Raw genomic sequence first — 19,951 nt, 5'->3', positions numbered from 1 at the left:
CTAAGTGCTTGCAAATTGGAAAGGTTCCTAGGGTTTAAATGGGGTCTCTGGTTTGCAGCAGTTATATGGGCAAAGACACAGCCTTCAGAACTTATTAGTTGGGGTGCGCACGCGCACACACGCGTGCGCACACACACACACACACACTGCTTTGTAACCTATATCATTTAGCCCTGTTAATATCTTTGTGTTTGTTGACAAGTGTACATGAAATGTAACTGGGAGCTAAGCAAGTGTCCAATGGAGGAGCCACATTCCAAACCTTTTGACACAATGCCACTGTCCTTACAGGTCAGGTTTGGTTTGTATTCCATAACGAGCTAGAAGTTGATAATGCTGAGTGGTCATAACATACCTGTATGTCATTAAGGTAGAGGCACAAAGAGTAACTTGGGGATCTGTTCACCTGTGACTTGCAGCCATGGATTGCATCCAGACTTGGGCTCATACACTCCTTTGCATATTCTCATGGCTGTTAAAAATTATTAATTGAAAAGAGTTGAATGCACACACTTGAATGCAGTGTTTTGTGACAAAGGCTGTTTGTTTCTCAACTTTCTACTTTTATTTACTGCAGTCTTTGCCAGCTTACTTCAGGGTAAGCAATACCATTTTTAATTCTATCAGAACTGTCTCTGTCCCCACTAACTTCTTTATTCCAGGATAGTGCATGGCATCTCTTCTGCCTTCCTTCTTACAGTCTTCCTTTCAGAACTGGGTGTTTGTCATAAACCAAGGAAGTATCCAGAGAAGCTGCTCCAGTGCTATAAGACTCAGCTTTGTCTTCACTGTCCACAGGGCACATGTCTTGGTGACACCATCTGTAAGAGTTGCAGCAAAGCCCTTTGTGTACAACTGATTTAAACTGGAAATCTGGTTTTAAACTTTAAACCCAACAATTATTCTCCTACTGCATTAAGCAGAGGTGGTGAACCCTTGGCCCTCCAGGTGTTGCTGAGCTACATCTCCCATCAGCCTCAGTCAGCATGGCTGATGGGAGTCCTAGTTCAACAATTTATGGCGGGCCATAGATTTTCCAACTGGCTAAAGGTTTGCAGGAAACTGCCCTGATGTATGTGGGAAACTAAATATTATCTCTTCGGCATAAGCATCAACATTTAATATTTATATTTAGTGAAGAGATTTGAGACCATCCCCTGTGCCACCTATGTTCTGGAGCCTAATTATCACAAGGCACGTGTGGTCCCTTTAGAAAATCAAATAGTACAGGGCAGCCTACTGGATAGATTTGACTGACCACTCTGAAATGCTTATGTGAGAGTTGACCGCCTCCCACCAATATCACACAGCTCTGTCCTCTCACTATGTCCCTTTCTCGCTTCCCTACATGCATACAGCCTGGCTCTCTAGAGCCGTATGAGAGGCTGTCTGATCTAAACTGCTTCTTTTCAGCCTTGACAGCTGCACTGACTTTCAGCATTCCAGGACTGCCCCCCTTTCTTAAGCAGTTAAAAATATGAATATGTCTGTGCCATCTCAGAAATTGCTTTGGAGGATGGACTAAGCTTATTTAATACCTCTGAGCAGTATAGATGTCTGTGGCTGATGCATTCGGCCTGGCAGCATATTCCAGCAGGAGAACTCCTATGTAAAGCAAATATATAGGTAGTTAACATTACTGAGCTATCGTCCAAGTAACATTCTGCTACAGCAGGGAGAGGAAACCTCAGGTTCAGGGGTCAAATATGGCCCTCAAGCACCACTTAACCTGGCCCTTAAGACTCTCCCTACACCAACCCCTCACCACCCTTCTGTCATATCCTATTTGCATGTTTAGGCTGGCTGGAGTATTCCCTTGAGCTCTAATAATGCTGCTTGCTGGAGGACAGGGGTGCATAGAAGCTACTCTATTGCAAAAGGTAAAATTTACATTTATTTCTCCACCACTTTGGGTTTGGGCATTACTCATCACAGGTCTGTGGTCCCTGAAATGTTTCCCTGAATGGTATGCAACCCTCTAACTGAAAAAAGTTCCCCGTGCCTGTGCTAGAGACCTGCCAGTCATACGTGAGTCATTCTAGCCCATCGTGGGCCTTTGTGGCATACAGACTAGTCTGTGAATATCCCCCCACCCCCGTATACACCTAATGCCACTAAAGTAACAGTCCAAATATCTAGTGCCATCTCTTTCCCACCCCTGCCGGGTGTTTTGTCTTTGCCAAATTTAATTCCAGAGGCAAAAACTGAAAAATGGGATTTAAACTAGAAGGTAGTGAATATAACGTTTCCAGATGGGTGTATGCCTGAGGAAGCACAGTAGTCAATAGATCAGGTAGTCACAGGTGGTGGAACAGATAATGGCAGTGATTGGGAGCAACAAGGAAAGGTGACCTGGCCATTGGCTTCTCTGAAATTACACTGATCACTGGCAGCCTGCTTGCTTAAAACTACAGCAGTTCACATGGACAGGAGATTGTGCATCCAGCATCTTCTGAAGAATTCCGAGACATGTTCTTAGGGAGCCAGACTCTCCTTTGTATCGGGAACTAGAACACATTTTGTGCCTGTCAAAAATCCTCTTTTGATTGTCAAGGTATTAGAAACAGCTGTTTTTCAATTATGGATTTTTTCTCCCTATCCCAAAGTAAATTTATTGCATCTTTTACATTAAGACATTTTACACCTGCCTGAGATGAGTCACTCGCTACGTGGCTGTGCATCCAGTCAAAAAAATGCCACTTTTTAATCATTGGTCATAGACTCGCAGTGCAGAGTTGGGTTGGAAGATCACCCAGAAATGCCCGGTGATCATAAGCTTCAGCCTACTTCAGTGGAATTCTACATCATTCTGTAGTAAGCTGGCAAAGTGATTATTTAACAGCATTTTCATTACCTCCATAGATCCGTGCCAGAGCATAGGCAAAGTCTCTTGCAGACAGCTGCATCCCGGCTTCCCCCTTTAAGCTTATTTTCTGAGTGAACTGTTTGAGTTTGTGGAGAGAATTTTGAACTATTTGCACAGAAAGTTCCAGTTCAGTAACGCTAAGCGCCACCTTCAATTTGGTCTGCAAGGAAATCAAACATGGTAATCAGTGTTTCTCGAAACAGCTAGTTCTGCTGTCCAATCTAAACCATCTTTTCAGCTGTTAGCAAATCTGAACAAAAGTTTACATTTTCCCCCAGACAACTATGTTGATCTGAACAAGAAAGAGCCTTAGGGTACCTTAAAGGATTTACAGTTGTTAGTATGACATAATGTTTTAAGAACTTGAGTCCACTTTATCACATGTGTAAGTGTTATCACATAGTGCAATTGGGAGGGTCCTCCAGCTATTGCTAGACTATACCTATCATTCCTTAATAGTGCTCATGTCAGCTAGCTGATGGAGACTCCAAATCCCATGTTGCAGCTTCCCAACCACATCTGGAGGGTCATGCCCCCCCCCCTTGTCATAGAATAAAATGTTTGATTGTTTTATTGCTTGCTTGCTGCCCTGGGCTCCTTTGGGTGGAAGGATAGAATTTAAATTTAACAAAATCACACACACACATACCATCAGCCCCTGCCAGCACAACTCTGTTGGCCATGGCTGTTGGGAATTGCAGTCAAAACCATTAGGAAGGCACCAGGTTGGAAGGTATAGTTTAGGATTACATTTGTAGCAGTGACATTAACAGTAATGTGTCCTTGTTGAGGAATGCTCACCTGGGCAGTAGAGAAAAATGCATCCAGCACTTTTCCTTGGCTCTTGACTAGGGAGCGCAGAACATCCAGAGAGAGGATATTGGTTGTTCCTTCCCAGATAGTTAGCACCTGTCAGGGAGTCAGAGAAAAGTGGGACAGCAAACAAAATGACAAGGGAAGCCAAAATCTAAGACGTTGAGGGAAAGTTGAGATGTTAGACTAGTAATGGATGGAAGAGTAAGAGCAACTGCATGTCACTCCAGATGAAATATCGCTCCTGAAATCTCTGCAATATATCAATCTCTGCCAATCTGTCACCCTCCAGATGTTTTGGACTACAACTCCCACCAGCTCTAGCATTTTTTTTATTTTTTTTTGCTGATAAATTTTTATTGGTATTATACATATATACATATGAACTTATACAAAGTCCAATACTTAAATTACACATAATATATTCATTCCATAAATCATAAATACATTAATTTTAGGCTCTGCCAAGCCTTGAACTTCCTTCCACTCCTTTGGTAAGTATCAAATAGACTTTATATTCACGTATTTTATCTCTTTTGCATAATAACCTTTTACTGTTAGAGTTATTCCAATCCTGCCAGTGTCATTTAAAGTTTGATCCCAATATATATCCAATATTTAATCCAATTGTCATGAAATTTCTGTTCATCTTGATCTCTTATTCTTCCTGTTATTCTAGCGAGCTTTGATCTGCCAATCATTTATATTAGGTATGGCGTCCGTTTTCCAATTTTGTGCTAACATGATTCTTGCGGCTGTTGTGGCATATAAAAATAGTACCTTATCTTCTTTTTTAATTTCTTTACCTGTCATTCCTAGCAGAAAGGCTTCGGGTTTTTGGGGAAACGTGTATTTAAAAAAAATTTTAAGCTCGTTATAAATCGATTCCCAAAAGCCTTTCACTTTGCTGCATAACCACCACATATGGTAGAAGTCACCATCTACTTCTCCACATTTCCAACGTCTTTTGTTCTTTAACCTATAGATCTTAGCCAGTTTCACTGGTGTGAGGTACCACCTAAATATCATTTTCCACATATTTTCCCTTAATGCCATACATGCCGTAAACTTCATGTTAATATTCCATAATTCTAGCCATCTCTCAAAATCAATGTTATAGCCGATGTCTATTGCCCACTTAGTCATAACCTCCTTCACCTCCTCGTCTTTTGTATACCACTCCAATAAAATATCATATATTCTAGACAGTATTTTGTTCTTTCCTTCAACAACTTCCACATTGAATTTAGATTTTTTATCTTCGAATCCTATTTTCTTTTTATCTTCTTTTAACAGGTCATTTACCTGGTGGTATTGCAGCCACCCAGTAAATGAGTTTTTAATCTCTTCATATGGTCTAAGTTTTATACCTTGATTCGTTTTCCTAGTCAGTTCTTCATAGGTAGGATTCTTCCCTTCCATATTAACTTTTTTGACCGTTAACACCTCTGTTGGTGAGATCCACCAGGGTGTCTTCCTTTCCAATAGGTTTTTATTTCTTTCCCATACTTGGAATATTGGCCCTCTAAAAATATGGTTTAAATAGCCTCTATGTACTTTCACCTTTTCGTACCACAGGTACGAGTGCCACCCGTACCTGTTATCAAAGCCTTCAAGATCCAAGATGTCTCTGTTTTCTAGCGTTATCCAGTCTTTCAACCACGATAAACATGCCGCCTCATAGTATAAACATAAGTCCGGAAGGGAGAAGCCCCCTCTTTCTTTTTTATCTACCAGTATTTTCATTTTTATTCGCGGTCTTTTCCCTGCCAGATATATCTCGCCAAGGCTCTTTGCCATTCTTTACATTGCTTTAAACCTTTAAGTACCGGGATGTTTTGAAATAAAAATAACATTCTAGGCAAAACGTTCATTTTAATAACCGCTATCCTCCCCAAAAAAGATAGTCTCATTCTCTCCCAGATTTCTAAGTCTTTCTTAATGTTCTTCCAGGTGACCTCATAGTTATCCTTATATAGATTAATGTTCTTAGCCGTAATCCAGACTCCAAGGTACTTCACCTTCTTTGCCGTCATAATTCCGGTTTTTTGTTCTAGATCTACTATATCTTCTTTAGATACATTTTTAGTCAGTATTTTAGTCTTATTCTTATTGACCTTAAAGCCTGCCACAGCACCAAACTCTTCAATTTTTTGTAGGGCTTCTTTTACACTGTGCTTTGGATCTTCTAATGTTAGAGCAATGTCATCCGCAAAAGCTTTAATTTTGTGTTCCTTAGTTCCTACCCTGACTCCTTTAACTTCTGCTGTATCCCTCAGCCTCTTAGTAAGTACTTCCAATACTAAGATAAATAATAGGGGGGACAGAGGGCCGCCTTGCCTCGTCCCTTTAGAAATATCAAAGAATTCTGATGTAGTATTATTTATTATAAGTTTTGCCTTTTGCTCATGATAGATAGCCTCTATACCTTTTCTGAATCTTTCTCCCATCCCCATCCTTTTCAAATTTTCCATCAGAAAGCGCCAAGAGACATTATCGAATGCCTTCTCCGCATCGATAAATATCAAGGCCGCCTGTTTATCTATTCTAGTTTCCAGGTATTCAATAATATCTATCACATTTCTTACGTTATCCTTTAGTTGTCTTCCTGGTAGGAAGCCTGTTTGATCTTTATGAATTCTATTTTTTAATACCCTTTTTAGTCTTTCTGCCATTATATCCGCAAACAGTTTATAATCGTTATTTAATAACGAAATCGGCCTATAGTTCTTCACCTCTAAGGCATCCACATCTTTTTTAGGTATTAAAGTAATATATGCTTCCTTCCAGGTATTCGGAATCCTTCCCTCTTTTAAAATATTATTCATCACTTCACATAGAATTGGGCATAATTGCTCACTTAATGTTTTATAGTACTTGGCTGGTAGGCCATCCGGCCCCAGCGCTTTCCCAATTTTCATCTTTTTTATTGCCTTCCTTATCTCATCTTCTGTAATCCTCTGGTCTAATAACTCTTTCTCTTCTATGGCAATCTGTTGTAAATGGTGATCTTCCAGGTATCGGTCTATTTCATAATCTATTTCCTTTCCTCTTTTATACAATTCCTTATAATACGTCTGAAATATCCTTTTTATTTCTTTTGGCTCTTCCACTATCCTTTCTCCATCCCTTATCTTGCAGATCGTATTTTGTTTTTTCCTTTCTCTTATTTGCCACGCCAAGAATTTTCCTATTTTATTAGCTGATTCAAAGTTCTTTTGTTTCATCATTTTAATTTTCCACTCAATTTCCTGGTTAACTATCATAGAAAATTGGGCTTGTAATATTTTTAAGTTTTGCTTTATTGTCTCGTCACCTGGTTTAATAGCTAGTTGTCTTTCATTCTCCATAAGCTGTGTTAGAATCTCTTCTTTTTTTCTCTCTTTTTCTTTTCTTAAATGGCTGTTTTTCTGAATTAGGAAGCCCCTCATGACGGCTTTTCCTGCATCCCAGACCGTTTCTGTAGCTGTTTCTTTGTGTAAATTCCACTTGAAGTATTCTTCGATTGTTTCTTTCGCCTCACTTACTATCTTTTGATTATTAAATATACCTTCATTCATTCTCCATCTAAATACTCTAGTATCTTTACCCTTTATCTCCATAAATACCGGATTATGGTCAGATATAGTTTGTGGGAGTATTTCAGATTTAGCTAAGTTCTGTGTCAACTCCTTCGAGATCCAAATATTATCTATTCTCCCCCAACTCTGATTTGGGTTTGAGAAAAAGGTATATTGTTTTATAGTGGGGTTTTTAAATCTCCAGGCGTCAATTAGTCCCATATTATCAACCAAATCAAAAAACGTTCGAGGTAGCTTGCCTTCCTTTGTCTCTTGCTTTTTTGTTGACCTATCCAAATTTGGTGACACCACTCCGTTAAAATCGCCCATCAATATCATTTTTTGATCGATCCATTCTAATAACTTATTACCTAATTCTGAGAAGAAAGCTGATTTTTTATCGTTAGGTGCGTATATTCCGGCGACAATTATTTTTATTCCTTGGAATACAATCTGTACTACTATCATTCTCCCTTGCTCGTCTTTATACAGTATTTTTGGGTCGAATTTTTCCTTTATATATAGTACCACACCTCTTTTCTTGATCTTATCCGATGCCACAAAATCCAACCCTAGTTTCTTATTATTCAGAATTCTCTTATGTTTTCTTATTACATGAGTCTCTTGTAGACAGATTATGTCAAGGTTCTTTTTTAATAAAATATGTGTAATCTGGTTCCTTTTATTTTTATTGTTAAGTCCGTTCACGTTCCAAGACAGTATTTTTAAAGCCATCTATTATGTACAATTAGTAAATTATCAAATCTGGCTTAGAGCTGCTGTTCTTTGTCTTCTTTCTCTTCCTCTTCCCTCGCTTCTGTTAGGTTTATCTCTCTCTCTTCCTCTTCACTCCCCCCGCCCCCCTCCCTCCCCCCACCCCGCAACCCTTCCAAGTTCCTTCTCGTATCTTCTTGCAAATTTTTCAAGTTCTGAAGGGCTGGACAGTTTGAATCTTTTATCCTTAAAGTAGAATGAAATTCCTTCCGGAAACTCCCATCTATATAGGATCCCATTTTTCTTCAGTTGGTTAGTTAATTTTTTATACACATCCCTCCTTCGAAAAAATCTCGAAGGGATCTCTTTAAATACAATAATTGGGTTTCCTTCAATATATAACCTTTTACTATAATTCTGTTTCAGTACTTTTCAGAGGGTCCTGGCAAATTGTCTTATTGAATTTCTTTTCTTGCCAAAGAGTTCTCAATCTTTTTCTGCTGCATTAATAGTCCAGCCTTCTCCTACTTAAATATTGGAGTATGTCTCTTTAAAACGGGTGGAGACTGGGAGGAAAATGGCGGTGCGAAAACCCAGTAAGTTTTTACTTTGCTTTAGTTTATTTTCTCCAAGCCATTCACTTTTTCTCCCAAACCTCGTCGGAAGAACACTGCCTTTCCACGTCTCCCCTCCTCCTATTATCAGTCTGATTTTCAGTCGTTTAACTGGGCTAAATATGTACCAGACTCTCCCCTTTGTTCAAACGTGGAGGATGAGAGGAGTAGAAATCGTTGTTTAAGTAATACTTAAATCAATTTCCACTCAAATACACCAGGCATAGAATTGGGTGTAAAAAACCCACCGATATATCTCAAGCCGGTCGCTGGCACAACACTCTCCGACCAGATAAAACAGACAAATTCCTTTCACTTCTCTCTAATCTCTAGTCCATTAAAGTATTTTCAATGTTACTTTGCCTCAGATTCCTTGTATTTTATACTTTGTATCTGAAGTCTCTCCTCTACGCCCACTTAGCGGCAGCTTTTCATGCTTTCTCTCTCTCGCAGTCTTCCGCCATACTCCCTTTTACTCTTACCGCCAGTAGTGGATTCCTTCTCCTTCACCCCACACAATTCTTTTTCCGCTGGGTTCTTTAATTAAGCTTTCTGTCTGTTATCAGCTTATTTACTTTGGCTATTTCCCAGCTTTTTTGCTGTTGTCGGAGGTTCACCGCTTTTCACGCGGAGCCTGAGGCTTCACAACACGGAGTCTGTTGCTTCCCCTTCATGCTGCAGCTCCAGCCCTGTAAAACGCCAACAACACAGGCGAGCACAAGCAGCGTCGCAGGGTACTCTGTCCCCCAGAATAATCCTCCTGAGGTTTTGGGGTTCACGGAGCCTTCGTGACCCCTCTAGAACACCGTGTTGTTCGAGACCCCCCCGGAGGGCAGCCTCGCGCTCCTTCCCGTGGCCGCGTCGTCGTCACCAGCTCTAGCATTCTATGGCTGTGCTGGCTGGGACTGCTAAGAATTGTAGTCCAAAACAACTGGAGGGCACCAAGACGGCAAAGACTGAAGAAAATAAACGTAGAAAGCTGAAAAACAAATTGCCCTTTCTGGTCACAAAATACAGCACGGTCAGCACGGTTTTGAGTTCGAAAATGGGTAGCAGAGGATGCTGAGCTCTTTCCCGACAGCTGCTTTCTACCATCTGTGATGTTCCTATCCAGACTATATTAACAAGCAGGGGAATAGCATGGGCTGGGGGGGAGAGCAGCAGGCGCGTGATTTTTAGGGGGTGTGAGCCACACAGAGATTCCTGTCCCACCTGCCTGCTGCTGGGGGTCTCTCAGCCCTGGAGCCTGGCCTGGCTTGACCACTGTGTCCCCAGCCCCCTTGCTGAATGTCTGCCTGGCCAGCGTCAGGGTGGGTTGGGGATTTGCCAGCCAAGGGCCATGTCGGTCAGCCAGGCTTCTGCCTGCATGGGTGGGCAGGGGCGTAGCCCCGCTTTATTCTGGTGGGCAGGGATGAACTAGAACGCAGGCTCCGTGAACCCTCCATGCCCCATGTACGTACACTTAGCAGTGTTGGCGGTGAGGGAAAGCCTGGCATGGTGGGTTTTCTGGGCCCTGCATGTCCGGCCCCCTCCCAGTGCACACTCGCACCCGGCCACCAAAAAAGAACAGAAGACCGCTGTTAACAAGTGAGAGCGGAATGGTGACACGTGCCCCCAGCCCTTCTCTGATGAAATGCAGTCTCCCGGATGTGCTTTGCAATAGAGAAGGGATTGTCAGGACTTCATTTCATGTGTCTGCAGTGTATCATGTGGTCTGATCTTAACCTGGCCTATATCTAATTTGTAAACAAATATTTTGGGGGTGTTGCTTGATCTAGGACAGGGTGGGCACTGCCCTTCAACTAATATTTTTGAATGCCCCTCCCAAATATAGACTGTTTGTGTTTGCATAACTATTCCTTGATAGTGCTCTTTGTAGCTGAGAATTGGTCCATCTTTCACAATCTGCCAGCTGTGTTCATTTGTTACAGCAGACAGAGTGTTGGGGCATCTCAGGAGACTTCTATCGGCTTACTATAAATATTCATCTTTGAAGAAATAACATTGGCACTAAGGGATTGTATCTAACTCATGATTAACACCTGCCGTTAAATTGAAGTCCCTGGTATTTGGCACGTAAATCCAGTTACAAGCTGTAGGGACACAGTTTGAAGCTGCTCTTTCTAAGACATTCTGTATCAACAGCTGGTGCATTCTTAATCCTGGAGAAACAGATGCAGAGAGTACATTTTTGAACTGCAGAACTTTTACCTGAAAGAAGAGTGAAAATAACTAATTCTATTGTGAGCTTAGACCACTGTGACAAGCAATGTCTAAGCTCCTGGAGACTCCAAATAATGGAGCCACCACCAGGATTCTGAAGCCAGTTTTTGTCCCCTGCTCTACCTCAACAGCACTGCTATAGGATATAGGCTGCTGAAAGAAGGAGAAGCTAAGAAAAATGCCTTTTTTGCAGGGTGTGGGTGTGTGGCTTAATACCTGGGCATCCCGTAAAATTCCTGCCAGGCCTGTATCTTCCATGTAGCCCTGCCCTCCAAAACACTCCAGACCTTCTGAGGTAACCGCAACAGCCTGCAACAAAGACATGTGGTATGTGCACATTCCCATTAACCTTGAACACCCAGAGATCTGCCCCTGGTCTCCGCCCATCTCTGACAACTTCATATACACCTAAAGCGCATTACAGACCTGTCAGCAGACTGGGGTGTGGGGAGGTGAAATGTGGCACATTTGTACTATCCCACTTTGCACTGTCTAGAATCTGGGGATGGGAAAGGCTTGTTGAAAAGAGGATCAAGGCTAAGGGACCACCCTAGGGCAGAAGCCCATCCAGGAAAACATCTGAGTAGCTATAATTCCTATATGTTTATAATAGTTCAATTACTTCAATATGCTTACCTTGGCAGGGTGTTACTATTTCAAAACCACATGGCCATTAAACAATTACCAAGTTTTGTTCTTTCCTTTCCTCTTCTCCCCCACAATTAGCATCTGGCTCCCCTGTGAATCCTCCCTTTTTGTTTCCGAGCCCAATATGTAACTAAACCATGAAACCAAATTCTAGGCCTTGAAACACTACTTGTTTCCCAGTGTAAAGTTTGGCAAGAGACGTCAGCAGCCTAAGCATGTGCTGGTCTTGTTCAGTGTCCTTCTTGGTTTCTTCCAGTCCAAGCAATTTCCCTATCTCCATCATCAGCAGGAATGCTCCTCGAGCTTGCACCTGCAGGAGCAAGACAGCGTGGGATCATTGGGGCAGGGTGGAGGAGCGCACAATGTTCTTACAACAAGTATCACTTGGCTGCAGAAACAAGGATTTCATAATGTGCAAGGGCAGTAGCTGAGTGGCAGAACACCTGGTTGGCATACAGAAAGTCCCAGGATCAATCCCTGGAATATCCAGGTAGGGCTGGAAGTGTTCCCTGCCTGAAACACTGGAAAGCCAGTGCCAGTTAATGTAGACAATAATGAACTAAATGGAAAATGATGTCTTACTCAGTTTAAGGCAGCTTCCTATGTCTTAAGGATTTTAGCTTAGTGGTAGAGCATTTGCCTAGCATGCATTAGGTCCCAAGTCTGATGCCAGACATATCCAGGTAGGGCTGCCTTAAATCCTGGTTCAGTGCCTGATATATCCATGTTCCCTGCCTGAAATCCTGGAGAGCCAGTGCCACCACCTCTGGTCACTTCTTTTTGCAGTTCCACTGGTAAGCTCCCACCCCACCTTGAGACAGAGAAAAACTACAGGCATTTTGCTTCTCTAAGGGAGCCCTGGATCCAACAGAATTTATCTGAGGTCTGAAAAGCACATGGAGCTGAAAGAGGCTGTGAGAAAGAACCTCACTCTTCCAACTTCCTCCTTCGGCTCTATGGGCTTTTCAAGGGAGAAAGAAAAAACCACCTTCACCTCACGACCAAGAGGAACGTGAATGTGGAGGGGAGTCTCATGTGCTTCATAGGTGGCAGGGGAAGACCTCAAGGGTCAAGGTCAAACAAAACCAGCACCTCTGAATGCTCACCTCCATTCGAGCCAAAGTCTGCATGTGCAAAGGGTGAGCCTTCAGGGGTTTCCCAAAGGCTTCCCTCTTGGTGGCATAATCCCTTGCCAGGGTGATCACTCTGGAGATGGAAGGCAATTTTTAGCTAATTAAATGCAAAGGTCACATGTGAGAAGATATACCCCAAGGTCGCAAAGGCCACAGCTGTTGAGAGGAGTGACTAACCTGTGGCCTTCCAGATGTTGCTGGACTACAACTTGCACCAGCCCCAGCCAGCATGGCCAATGGTCAGAAATGATGGGAGCTGTAGCCTAACAACATCTGGAGTGTCTCAGGTTCCTCATTCTTCCTCTGTGTAGACTTCTGATTGAGGTAGCTAATTGTAGCTCACAAGCAGTGGTTTTATTTGAGAGATAGTAACATGGATGTTACCATCTGCACCATACACTGCAAGTACACGATTCTCCCAAAGAAATCCTGGGAACTGTAGTTTACTACCACAGTTTGGAAACTGGGAGTTTCTTAACAGCATTTTCACAGCCAACTTCATCTTACTTTAATGCTTATTCAGACAGCAGCATGATTCAAAGAGCCATAATTAAGCCCAAGGGCCCAGTAGGTCTTAGGGAAGAGGACATGAATTACCTTCTCATGTACGCAACTGCACAAATGACATTGTGGATCCTAGTGATGGTCATCATGTTTACAATGGAAGCCACACCCCGGCCCTCTGCAGAGATCTGGAAGCATGAAGCAGAAAAAGCCAGAATAAGGTTAATTAGCATGGTCTGGATTGCAATTTAGTAAAAAGGGAATCTATTTGCTTTCTCTCATGTTCTCCCTGGGGCATAAAAGCCTATAATACCTTTTCCGCCTGCCCGTAACTCCTAAGCAGAACAGTGGGAACTCTGCACAAATTCTTCAGTCAAGAAATACGTACACACAGCACAGTTGCATAGATATATATCTAGCCATTAGGAAGGGAAGAGCAGCTCATAGGGTATAAACACAAGGAATGGGGTGAGGAGGCAGCTCAGTAAGCAAAACAAACCTGAAACATGCTAGCAAACGATTGATGCAATTCTTTGGTAAGGATCTGCATAACAGAAGCAGAAAGGGCATGAAGGCCAAGGAATGAATTTTCAAGGATGCCAGTGCTGGATGGGACCAAAGGCAAAAGTGATCATGGACAATAATCTACTTTCAACACACACACCTCTTTATTCTCCATCCAGACAAAGGCTATTATTGGAGTTCAAGGACACATTCCACCTTGGCCAGAAAAAAAATCCCTTGGGGTATAAAGTAGGGCCAGTAGGGTGCGTGGCCTGAGGAGTTTTAACGCCCAGATAGAGAGACCTGGAGCACCGCATTTGGCCTCCAGGTCTGAGGTTCCCTAGCTGTGAGGAGATTGTAAGGTAGAGGCCACAGAGTGCATTGGCCTGCTCTTAGTCTTCCTCTGAGTACCATAGTACTCCAGAAGGCATTGTTTAACAGTTTGATGCTGTTTCTTTTTCCTAGTAACTTGGTTTTCCTAAGGAGGCGGAAATTCTCATCCATGCTGCTTTGGCTGTTAGATGTCTGCTTCTGCACCTACATGGCAGCTCCATGCATGGGCAAAATCCACAGAGAGCTGCCCTGCTCCAGAGCACCTTGCTTTCATTTGTCTCATACCAGGGAAGTAGAAACTGAGCTTTGGAGGAAGTTTTCCTCCACACCTTTTTCTTTTTGCTCACCTTGAGTGACTTTGCTCCATTTAGGAGGAGCTCTGCGGTCGGCAGTTGCCTTGTGCCCAGCTTGTCTTTCAGCCGTTGTATCTCAATCCCATTCAGCTTCCCTTCCTCATTGCGCATCTTCAGGTAGAACAGAGATAGACCTTTGGAGCCCTGCGGCCGAGAATGCAAAGGTGAGAAACACTGACTGGTAACAAGGAGAATGGAGCTAGAATGAATACATTGTGCAATACATTAGTGCAGCAATGGGAAACCTCCAGTCTGTGAACCAAATTAGGCCAGGCAAGGGTTCTCTTTGGCCTGTGAAGCTGTTTTCTGCAAACCAAGCCCACCTGATCCTCACCTGACATCGTACGTGAAATGAGAATGTGGCAGGTAAAGACATGGCTGTAAGGGAACAATCAGGATCCTTAAAGTGTACTACGCTGTATAGTTTCTTGGCAAACAAGGTTTGCTGTCAGTGCTGATCAGCTGTTTGGTGATGATACAGGCTCTGGAGGGATTGGCTGTGCTACAGAGTTCTCAGAGCTTCTTAGTGCAGCTGATTCCTGCCCAAAGGGGGTCTTGCTATAAGCGCTGATCAGCTGATTAACACAGCAAGGCCCAATGGATCATGTGATGGCAGGTGAGTGGCAGGTAAGTGGCCCCAATGCCTGTCAAAATGGCCAGTGAAGGACCCTGTTTCTCACCCCACTTCCACATTACTGATTACTGCTTGTGAGCTGGTCCTTCACTTTCCCCAGTTAGGAATCTGACCTGCTGTATTTGTCCATCAGCAGTCATGCTCCTTGCCAGTGTCAAAGTTATATCTGAATCGGTGGCCGAAGTAAACCATTTCAAGCCATGGAGACTGTAGCTGCCATCAGGGAGTTCCAGGGCTACTGTCTCTGTGCCACTAGCTGCAAGAAAAGAACACCCAGTCTTAGCTGCTGCTGATCTTCACAAATAACCAGCACTGGCTTCAAGCTGAAGAAAAAGCAACATTATCATTCAGCAGTGTAGCGAAAAAAGAAGCTGGCACCTCAGTAACTTTGGGAAAAGGTCATGGCACCTGCTTCATATGCAGAAGTTCCCAGGATCAAACCCCAGCATTTCTAGGTAGCGCTGGCAAAGACCCCTGCCCCAAACCCTGGACGAAAGCTGCCAGTCTGTGTAGATAATACTGACTCTGTATAAGGCAGCTTCCTATGTTCCTAAGGTGAAACTTAAGCAATAGGAAAACTTAAGCTGCTACAATGTTTGCAATCCATCGGATTGGTTATATATTACCTTCCCACCAGCAATGTTGCCATGGTGATTACTATGGGCCTGGCCTATGTGACATAATAATAATAATTATTTATACCCTGCCCATCTGGCTGTGTTTCCCCAGAAGCCTGCGGATAGATCTAAGTTCAAGTTTAACAGAATCACATGAGAAAGCATTAGAAACTATCCTATTTTATTCATATAGTCATGGTGGTGCTGTGAGTTAATTGAATTTTTAAACTGTGAGACTGCACATGCTTAAGCGTATTATCTTTCTTATTACCAGGTTGGTAAACTGTTTTTCATTTGTTCGTTTTTCTTTTCAATTAGAAATGTGGAAGCAGTTAAAAGCATGGAATGGAAGAGGTGTTGGGAGAAATGTTAATTGTGCATTTCACAACAGACGTTATACACAAGGCCATCAAATTGACCTCTCCCCATGCCTCAACAAACCATTAGGCTGATGGTATAACATTATCTAACTGCACCACTACTCATTTCTTAAGGCATTTTGTATTGCACTCTGTGTCAGACTTCCCACTTTGGGGCACACTTACCAACATCAGAGCCCCCTCTGCGTTCAGTCATCCACTGGCCAGAAGTCCAGAATTTGGCAGGGTCACGTGATGTCAAGTGGATAAAAACTTCTTTGAGGGGTTTGGGGATACCCAAGGACTGTTGGGAGTTGCAGGAAACAGACGGGAGAAAGAAAAACAAACAGGATTTCCTCTCCTGGTTCCTTCCACAGCAGCCCAAAGCTCCTTTGTCCTGTCATTTATTGCTCCTCCCTCTTTTTTCCTCTGCATGCTTTGGGAGACCAGGTGGGAGGAGAGCTGGTCTCAGCCGGAGGGGGAGACTCCCTGAATTCTTCAGCAGCCTGCCTCATTTCTGTCTCCTGGCCCCATTGCTCTGACACCTCTGAGGCTCGGCTGCCTTCCGCCACAGCCTCTTCCTGCTCACTAAACCCTGTTGCTTATTCAGCTTTCAACACTTTCCTCTGACCCTGCATCATTGTCCTACCACAAATGCCCTGGCTCTGAGCCTTCTTTGCCTGGTGGTTCCCTTGCTGGTGCCTCCCACCACTCCTCTGCATCCAACCAGTCCATGACAGTCTGGCTAGGGCTGGTGAGCTGCAAAGTCAGGCAAGGGAACTTTCCCACAGAGGTCTTACACTAAAAACTCCAGATAGTCAGGGTTAGACTTTGGTCTTTTAAATATCAGTGGCGCCCTGTGCAAGGCCAAAATTTGGAGCCCCACCCCCCAGCCTCTTGCCTTCCATTCTGCTCTGTTCACTATGGTGCCCTGTAGGCTCAGAGCCCAGTGTGGTGGAACCAGTTGTGCTGCCAAAGATCTGCCTCTGAGATAATGACCAAAAGGTTTTTCAGCAGAGCTGAATGATATGCATCATTTTGGATCTAAGCAGAGCCAGGATGCCACATATGCACCAGTTTTGCTAACTCCCAATCTGGCCTTATTAGGGAAGGCCTTGGGGAACTGAGGAATATGTCTTATATAGAGTCAGACCATTAGCCTAGCTCAGTATTAGTCTAGCAGCTTTCCAAGGTTTGTAAATAATAGTGTTGTGCATAGGGGTTTTGTTTTTTGGTAAGGGGAACTTATGGGGAGGGCGTTTTACTTTGGTAGCAGCATTCCAGAAATGAACCTCCATCTTAGTCTAATTCAGAGCAATGCAATATAGTGATCTACCTGCTGAGCACTGACTTGTGATCTCACCTCTATTACTTTTGCTGCTCCATCAGTCATGGCCAGAGGACATGAAAAAAGACCAGAAGAAGGTGCGAAAAGATACAGTTTGGCAATCTGATGAACGCGGCTGTGGAAGGAGAAACAAAGCCTTGCTGAATTTAGAAATGCCAAGGGAAAAATATATTTGCTATAGAGAGATCTCAGCTGGATTATAGCTACACAAGAACACAAGAAGAGCTTGGCTAAAGGCCTATCAGGTCGGCACTCTGTTCTCATAGTGGACAACTGGATGCCTCAGTGAGAAGCTCACAAGCAGAACATGAGTACAACAGCAGTCTTCCCACTTCCAATTCCCAGCAAATGGGGTTCAGAGGCTTACTGCCTTCAACAGTGGAGGCAGAACATAGCCATCATAGCTACTAGCCATTGATAGTAGCCTTACATGAATTTGCCTTGCTGACTTTTAAAGCCATCAAAATCGGTGGCCAATCATTACATGCTGTGGGAGTTCTACTGTGGGAGTGCTTTCATCTAGAAAAGTGTCACTATCCCCACTGTAGCGACATTTCATTTTGAATGGCACTGGAAGTATATGGACATGTTCGCTGCCCTGAAGTATGGCCAACTGAGTCTGAAGGTGTCAACTAAATTTGTACCTCCAGTTAGAGTATCTCCTCTCATAAGCCTCAGCAATCAGCCCCTCCTCAGCTGAGATCTCCTTCATCCTCTTCCAGGCTGGGCAGGTGATAATTTCATCCACACGCCGCCCCCAGGCATCAAACTGCTTAAGTTGTGGAGGGTTTAACTCACACTCGCGTCCCAGGAGATCAATTTCATCCTTCACTCGAGCCCCAAACTGTTCAAGGTCCAAACATACGTCAGCAAACACCTGCAAAGTAAAAGAATGTGGGCAGATGGACAAGTATGTACCGGTATGTATGTATGTATGTATAAATAAAAAATAAAATAAAATAAAAACAAACCAAAACATCACAGCAAGCAGAACATAAAAACAAAGTATTGGGTTCCCTGTTTGACCTCACCTGTCTCTTATACTGATCCTTTTAAACTGAGTATTATGTACTGCTGTTATTTGAAATGTGCTTATGTTATAAAGAATCAACCCCACTGCCTGTACTTTTGGACTTTCCTCCAAAACATGGCTTGGGAGACTGTCTTGCACTTAAAAAAATTACTACTTAATAACTGCACATACATAATGACCCATACATAGTTCACTTTTCACCTTCTTCAACTAGCGAGGTTTATTTTTAACTGTGGACAGCAGCTTGGGAACAGGGCAAACTGCTGGCTTCTTGCATAACTTTTAAGCAAAGAGCAAACACCCATCTGACTTTTAAATCGGTGGAGGGCAAAATACTTTGTTGTAACTCAGGGGAAGAGCATCTGCTTTGCAGACAAAAGGTCCCTAGTTCAATCCCCAATGGTGGCTCCAGGTAGGGCTGGGAAAGGTTCCCTGTCCAAACCCCTGGAGAGCTGTTGCCAGTCAAATATAGACAATACTGAGCTGGATAGGCCAATTGGTTTGATTCAGTGGAAGGTACCTTCCTATGTAAGGTCAATTAACACAGCTGAGAGAACAGAACCTTTAGCAAAGTGCAAAAGATAGTGGTGGCTTGTGCAGTGGTCCTTGGTATAGGAATAGGAATTTTACTAAGCTGCCTCTATTTCCATTTGTGAAATATTGGAGGGTATTCAAGGACAGCTTTGGAATTCAGTGTAGGCTGCTACATTTGGATGAATGGGGTGCTGCCCTAAGAGTTTCAGTTTTGCTTTTTTAAAAATCAGAGGAAACAGTCAAATCCATGTAAATTGTCTGTGCAAACGAGCTGAGATTCTTGCATTGTAGGGGGTTGGATGAGATTACCCTTGGAGTCCCTTCTAATTTTACAATTCTAGGAGTCTCTAGATGTCACAGAACATTTTGTGTGTGCATGCACATGCATTAAACATATATCTGTGTGTCTATGTATAGAATATGATATATAAAATACAGACCTCAGTTGGTAGCTGTGATTTCAAGTAATCCTGAAGAAAAGCATCTTCCAGGTATGGATTTCCAATCCTAGGCTGTTCTTGACAAAAGACCCTGATTTCTTTCCTGGCAAAAAGCTCCCTTGGATGTTGTGAGGAGCATTTTTGATCCATGGGCTCCGCTTGCTGATTCCAGCCTTTGGAAAACGCGATTGGCCTCTTGCCCCAAGCTTTGCACTTTTGATTCCCTGCTTGCCCTAAGCTTTGCAACGAAACTTCGCAGTTTGACAGCTTCGGCTTGCAATGCATCCACATGGCCAACTTGCCAAAATAAAGAAACAAACAAACAAACAAATCGAAAGCCAAAAAGCAAACCAAAAGCGGCCAAAGAAAGAACCTAGCGGGCGCGTTTGTTTCGCCTTGAGCCACCTCCCCCTTCCAACAACACGATTAAAAGTTCAGTAAAGGCGGAAGCCGAAAGGGGGGCGATCCTGCGTGCATAAACAAGTTTAGAAAGAGACAGCTCCTCTGCGGGCCAGGAGGTCAATTGCCCCAGAGGCATGGCTGGGGTTTGCATAAAAAAAAGAAAAAAAAGAAAAATGGATCTTTCCCTTGCGCTAGTAGCCGGCAGGATGAGGCCGGCGAGCAACGCCGAAAGGAGACTTCATAGGTACACCTTGCAAAGCACCGATCTGAAGGTTTCCCCAACTTCGGCAAAAGGAGGAAAAGGAAACAGCGGAGCTGG

The 19,951-nt window shown here is 43.3% G+C and overlaps 1 protein-coding gene across 1 annotated transcript; it reads right to left on the bottom strand.

Annotated features, from left to right (window-relative positions):
• Window positions 1-542: 542 nt before the first annotated feature.
• LOC308465902 (acyl-CoA dehydrogenase family member 11-like) lies at window positions 543-19,672 on the bottom strand. Its single transcript, XM_080986287.1, has 15 exons — window positions 19,231-19,672; window positions 17,868-18,100; window positions 17,239-17,338; window positions 16,062-16,179; window positions 15,013-15,155; window positions 14,260-14,409; window positions 13,169-13,263; window positions 12,545-12,644; window positions 11,608-11,748; window positions 11,007-11,099; window positions 10,614-10,778; window positions 3,668-3,775; window positions 2,855-3,026; window positions 1,539-1,605; window positions 543-821 (listed from the first exon to the last, which is right to left on the bottom strand). Exons 1-15 carry the CDS (start codon window positions 19,519-19,521, stop codon window positions 695-697), a joined length of 2,103 nt encoding a protein of 700 aa, XP_080842413.1. The 5' UTR covers window positions 19,522-19,672; the 3' UTR covers window positions 543-694.
• Window positions 19,673-19,951: the final 279 nt, after the last annotated feature.

The sequence above is a fragment of the Podarcis pityusensis genome (assembly GCF_964106645.2).
Source record: "Podarcis pityusensis genome assembly, chromosome: 16".
In the NCBI taxonomy this organism is placed as follows: domain Eukaryota; kingdom Metazoa; phylum Chordata; class Lepidosauria; order Squamata; family Lacertidae; genus Podarcis; species Podarcis pityusensis.
Note: the sequence above shows the minus strand (reverse complement) of the source record. Positions and strands in the feature narration are given on the sequence as shown.

Coding starts and splice junctions, on each gene's coding strand:
- LOC308465902 (XM_080986287.1), bottom strand. CDS start 19,521: ATGTGGATGCATTGCAAGCCGAAGCTGTCAAACTGCGAAGTTTCGTTG. Junction 16,180..17,238: donor GAGCAGCAAAAGTAATAGAG/GTGAGATCACAA, acceptor AACTCCCAACAG/TCCTTGGGTATCCCCAAACC. Junction 12,645..13,168: donor GCAGTTGCGTACATGAGAAG/GTAATTCATGTC, acceptor TTCCATCTCCAG/AGTGATCACCCTGGCAAGGG.